At 48.6% G+C, this 6,146-nt stretch overlaps 1 protein-coding gene across 1 annotated transcript in view; it reads right to left on the minus strand.

Moving 5' to 3' along the window:
- Sorl1 (sortilin related receptor 1) overlaps positions 1–6,146 on the minus strand; it is a 163,470-nt gene that overhangs the window by 130,888 nt on the left and 26,436 nt on the right. Inside the window, exon 3 of the mRNA XM_031345625.1 lies at positions 5,781–5,906. Coding sequence (XP_031201485.1) covers positions 5,781–5,906 — 126 coding nt within the window. The remainder of the gene's footprint in view (positions 1–5,780; positions 5,907–6,146) is intronic.

Here is a 6,146-nt window from a genome sequence, read left to right on the forward strand (position 1 = left end):
ACCAATTTAAGGAAGAAAGGATTTATTTGGCTTACACTGCCCAGTCATAGCTCATCACTAAGGAGAGTCAGGGTAGAAACTTAAGCAAGAGCAGAGGCAGGACCATGGAAGAAAGCTGCTATCTGGCTTGCTCCCCATAGCTTATTCAGTTTGCTTTCCTATACAACTCAAGACCATCTGCCTAGGAGTAGCACCACTCATAGTCAGCTAGACCCCTTCCATATCAACTTAATATTCAAGAAAATGCCCCCATAGACTTGACTATAGGCCAGTCTGATGGAGGCAAATTCTCAGTTGAGGATCCCTCTTACCAAACAACTCTAGTTTGTGTCAAGTTGACCAAAGACCTTACAAGGACCTTCTGTATAAGTCTACAAGGAAAGAACATTGCAGGTCTGGGAAAATGTGACTTTGGGTACAAAGTAGGGGGTTAGGTACCATTATATAGGCTTGCTGACAGGCTCAGAGGCCTAAGAGAAGATTAGGAAACAAGCCTGGGAAGTTCAGATGAGACAGGAGCCTGGGGGTGGCAGGGACAGCCACGCTCCCAGAAGAACAGGAGCGGCCCTAAGGACCAGATAGTGAATCAGAGCTAGAGCATAAGGGACCCAGTACCACCCACAACCAATTCTTCACATTCTACAAGGCAGCCAATGCAAGGGAACCAGTCCAAGGACATTTCCCTCTGTGACAGATGAGCTTCCAGCTTCAAATCCCTCTCAGCAGCCTGCACACGAGAAGCTGCCCTGCACCAGATCCCCCTTCCTTCTTCTCTGCATGTCCCTCCTGTGTTCTCTCTCCTGTACTTCCTCCCCAGCATCTAATGTAAATCTCACACTCTGCAGAAGCCTCATTAAATTGGAGAAAAAGGTAGTAAATGTTTTGAAAGCAAGAACTACTCTAAGCAAACTCAATGCAATAAAATACAATTATGATCTTAGCGAGAGCATCCTAATTTGACCATGGATGGCTTCCCTAAAAATAGCCTGCCTCCCTGCTCCCAAACCATCCTGGCTCCTTGGAAAGGTGGTGCTTTCAATCAGAAAGGATTGCTCCAGAAATCTGTTTCATGCCTTCCTACAATATCACATTTGTGAATGTAGAATACCATACTGATTATGATAAGCTAATTTTTGTTTGTTTCTGTTTTCTTTAGTTGGTTTGGTTTGATTGTTTGTGAGGAACACTTGCTCCACAATAGGCAGGGAACTAGAAGTTTCCCAGGCTGTGTCTTGTTTAGACTGTTCCTCATTCATAGTGACTCAGTGTTTTGGGTCATTCCGTCACCACCACCACCCCCCTTCCAATAACGAGGACACTGAAGCTTATGGCAGCTAAATGCCCGAGATGACGCAGGAGCAGAGTCATATCCAGCTGGTGCAGAGCCCAGTTTTTAACAGTCCATCAATCTTTAGTGCTCTCCGAACTAGAGGCAGCATTTCCTGATCTCAAAGCATTTCACTGTGGGATTTAACTCACATATGCACCTCTTCCCCTGCACATGTTCCTCAGTTTTCCCCTGAAAGCTCATCCTCCTTCACCTTCTGCAACACTCCATGCTCTGAACGCCCCCATGCTTTGAGCCCCCCATGCTCCTCTCATGACAACCTTGGACTTCAATTCTTTGCAGATTCCTCATCCCTACCTCCCTGTTTGGATGCTTACAGTCTTATGTTCTTTACCAATGCAGAATTCTTCCACACAGCCTCAACCCTTCGTGTAACACTAGATGCTGAAGGCTTGCTACAGGTTCAGATATGGCTGGTCCTGTACAGGTTTACAGATTAGAAGTTTGACCATTGGTGAGGCAACGTTAAGTGATGATGCCATTAAAGAGGTGGCTTCTTGGGACTGGGAATGGGGAGATGACTCAGACAACAAATACTTGTTGTACAAACATGGGGAACTGAGTTCAGATCCTCAGCAGTCACGAGAAAAGCCAGGTGTCATGGCCCCTCCCTCCAATCCCATCATCGGAAACTAACTCATTTTCCAGATTTTTCTCTGTCCATTCTGTTCTAATTCATCACACATATTAGAAGGAGCCACACTTCCCAAAATGTTCCTGCCCACCACTCCCAAACTCAAAGATTCTCTCAGTGTTCCCCACAATCCTCAAGGTGAAAGTCAAGCCCTTCTACTTCCAAATAGTAGACAGAGTGGCAATACAGAGCATCCTGTACAGATGCCATAAGCCAGCTCCCTGGAGTCTCTTCACCAATGCCTTCCTCCTACATGTAGGCTCCTATCAACTCTACTCCCACTACTGACACCAAATGTCTACCCTAAGCCCCATTCCTAATCCAAAGCACCCCAGAAGTCCTTATCATCTCAAGTAATCCCCCGTTCCACTTAGAAACAGGCTTCACTCACCACTCACAGCATCTCACACACCTTGAGGCTATGTCACATGGCACAAACTTGGTAGCAAAGAACAGAATGTTCTACCTTAAGTCTTATGAGGACTTAAGAGTCTTAAGTCTCTAAACACCTGGCTGGTGGGGTCCGTGGTAGCCAACCATATGGATTGGCCAACAGACCTGACCTATCAGACACTTCCTAAACTGAGATCTCTGCCTACTCTAAACTGAGAAGCATTTCTGCCTACTCTAACCTCAACAGCCTGTTTGTAACCTCTTGAATTCCCAGAAGTACTTCTGCAAAGATAAAATAAGTGTACTGGATAGTTCTATGTCAACTTGTCACAAGCTAGAGTCATCAGAGAGGAGGGAGTCTCAATTGAGGCCATAGGCAAGCCTATAGGGCAGTTTCTTATTTATTGATGGAGAAGGGCCCAGACTACTGTGGGTGGTTCCATCTCTGGGATGGTGATCCTGGGCTCTATTAGAAAGCAGACTGGCTGAGCCAGCCATGTGAGCAAGCCAGTCGACATCACTCTCCACGGCCTCTGCCTCAGCTTCTCCCTTCAGTTTTCTGGTCCACTTGAGTGCCTGCCCTTACTGGTTTTGATGATGAACTGTTATTTGAAACTATGACTAAGATAAACCCTTTCTTCCCCAAGTTGCTTTGGTCATGGGGTCTCATCACAGCCACAGAAACCCTAACTGAAGACAGTAAGTTACAGGATTGATCCATCCAGCGGACTTTCTCCAGCTCTGATGCAGGATCCCAGTTATGATGAGGGGTTGGAAGCACAGAGAAGGCAAGCAGGGAAAGAAGAGAAGCAAACTGTTTACTGCTTCCCTGCATCCACACTCAGCCTAGGGACCCAATCCATTTGCACTCCTGCTAAGTTAGGTAAGACTGTAAAGGCCAACCAACCACGTTTCCATGGCCCTTGTCAAAGAAAGACTCAGGAAGTGACTGCCTGCATGACTGTGGGTGCCTCCATGGCTAGGAGGGCTTCCAGATGGCCAGACCTACACATCAGATCAGGGAGCAGCACACAGGACCAATTATCCAGCAACAGAATAGGTTTGTGTCTCCATCCCAAGGCAAAGGCACAAACAGTCCTCATCCCAATCCACAGCACATCCACGTTGTCCCTTCTTGCTGTCCAGACCTTCCATAGCTGCTGCTGCTATCCACCTGAGACACTGACAGCCCCACTGGGCATCTTTACATAGCCTAGGCCCAGCACTGTGCTCTTGACACCAAGGCACCCAGCCCTGTATGGCTTGTCTCAGGAAGTGGTAAGTCTGGTGGGGCAGTATTTGCCTTGCAGGGGACAAAGGTAAAAGAGGCTCAGTACTGTAAATGTCATCACTTCCTTCCGGAGATATCTGGGGAGTGTGACGGCTTTGTCTGGAGAAGTAGATGTGCTAAGAAAAGTCTGCCTGCCTTCCTCCCTCCTTCTTCCCTCCCCTCCCTCCCTCCCTCCATCCTCAGTTATAGGCCTCACCTCCAACGGTCATTTTGTTCTCCAGAAAGGCAGCTGCTTTGTTTTCTGAGTCCACAGCCCTGCTAGCTCCAGAGCATGCATGGCCAGCTTACCATGAGAAACCTAAGATGCACACCATGCACCTGAGCTATAAACACACCCCACACACACCCCTCTCCATGCAATGCCTAAGTCTCTTTATTGTTGACCATTCAGGTATCCCTGCTTCCCTCTTAGCCCAACATGTCAGGTGCTCTACCCTCTCTGCAGACCCAATGCTCCAAAAGCTCAGGTCCCCTGTCTGCTCTAAACATGTTCACGGGAACGCAAAGCATGCTTCCTGCCTTCAGCTTCGTGGTCTACCAGCTGTGGTCTAATCAGAAACAGGTAGGATGGTCACCTTGCCTACATTTGGACCCTAAGCTGGAGAGGGCATGCTGGCACTAAACAGGGGAAGAGTCCAGGGTGGGGAAGGAGGCTTCAAGGCCAGGACTTCAGCCAGAGCTGTGAGATGGGGTGAAGATCTAACGTTGACAACCATCATCAGGGAAGCACACCCTGGTGACTCAGTCAGAGAACTATCCAGAAGAAGCAGGCAGCCCCTTAGCATCCTGGATACAGCAGCATCTCACCTTGTACAATCCCATAGTAAGGTGGCCACTCCCCACCTCTAGGACCCTCAAGACCAGCCTGACTCATCATAAGGTAGGGGCAGGAGGGGAAGTGTAGACCAGAGCCAGTTCCTCCAGTTTCTCCTTGCTTTCCCCTTGGGAAGCGTAGAGCTAACTGCCCATTGACTCCGAGGTCGCCAGGCTGGACTATTTCTTTAGCCAGCAGGTACCAGTAACGACTATGCTGGTAAAGAGCCACTGCCTGGAAACATTGCAAGCACTTCCTCCTAAAGCAGGGGTGGCCAGGCCCCCAGGAAGGAGGGAAGGGGAAGTGGGGGGATGGGGGCTGGGAGGGGGAGAATGATACTACACCTTCTCCACAAATTCAGCAAGTTAAAGGACCCTCCCAGACCCAGCTCCAGCTAGAAAAGGTCTGCTCTGATTGATCGGGGCAACCACATGACTTGTTAAATCTTTTTTAATGCAGCCTCTGCTAAGAAGACCCAAGGCAACCTGAGAAACCAACACTAACACCAAGGCCTTCTGGACAGGCAGAACCCAGCAGCTCCCTTCACCTCAGGAAGCTTTTATTGCTGAGGCCGTTAGCATATCTGAGAAGCCATGAAATCCCCACCTCTAGAAACATGGGGTCTGATATAACTCCCAGAGCAAAGAGATAACCAAATGGTAGGAAAGCCTAGTAAGTAGGCTGTCAGGTTCCCTTCAGGCTCTGCCAGCTCCATCTGCCTGTGGCTCAGGGGTAAAGTCAATGCTTTCTCCCAATGCAACTGCCTGGGGCTACTGATCAGAGAAGCAAGGCAACTGGGCATGCTAAATGGGGAAGGTACGAGGTATGGGCACAGCCACGCCTGCTTCATAGTTTCTTTTCTATATCCATATAAGTTCCAAGGAGGGAAAGAACACACACATACACGGGGGTGGGGGGGTTGGGGGGGAAGCAGACAGATGTTGATAATGCCAACAAAGGCAATAGTTAAGCATCCACTCTTGGAGGCCCAGTATTAGCCCTGTGTACCTAGGAAACGCTCCAGCCACCAGTGAGTCAGGCAATTTATTGGTTGGCAGATTTTCTGTGGTTGAACCTGCCCTTGTTTGTCCAGAAATCCTGCCTGACCAAGTACCCACTCTGATTATGCAAAGATCCACCTTGAGAACTGTATTCTGTCACCAACTCCCAGAGTAGACTAAAAACAGTAGCTGGTGACCCATATGTGCTGCAAAGACAGCAAAGGGCTCCATGGCCCAGTCCCCTTCAGGGCAGCCATCTTCCCAGAATGCAATACCCCCTGAAGCCAGAGCCTCCTTACCCTCTTGTTGTCAGCAGGGCTGTGGTAGAATTGAGAGATCACAGCTTCACTGTTGTTTCCCACACCAAAGTTCAGCTTCTCTGAAATCTTATTGAATGATTTGCCATAGTCGTAAGACACATACACCTGGAACACACCAAAGGGGAGAAAGAACACTGAGAGGAAAAGAACGGGAAATTTGTTTTTGTATCTGTTGACATGTCCCCAAAAGGTAATCAGGACAATTGGATTCTTCATCCTTCAGCCAAGAAGTTGGCATTCCATACCTGAAGAGAGAAACCCATCAACGGCCTCCAGTGAATGGAAATGGAGAAAGTGCTGAGTGATAAAGCACAGAGGTTAAAATGCCAGCAGCGCGGGGGGGGG

Source organism: Mastomys coucha, unplaced genomic scaffold (genome assembly GCF_008632895.1).
Source record: "Mastomys coucha isolate ucsf_1 unplaced genomic scaffold, UCSF_Mcou_1 pScaffold23, whole genome shotgun sequence".
Taxonomy (NCBI): Eukaryota; Metazoa; Chordata; class Mammalia; order Rodentia; family Muridae; genus Mastomys; species Mastomys coucha.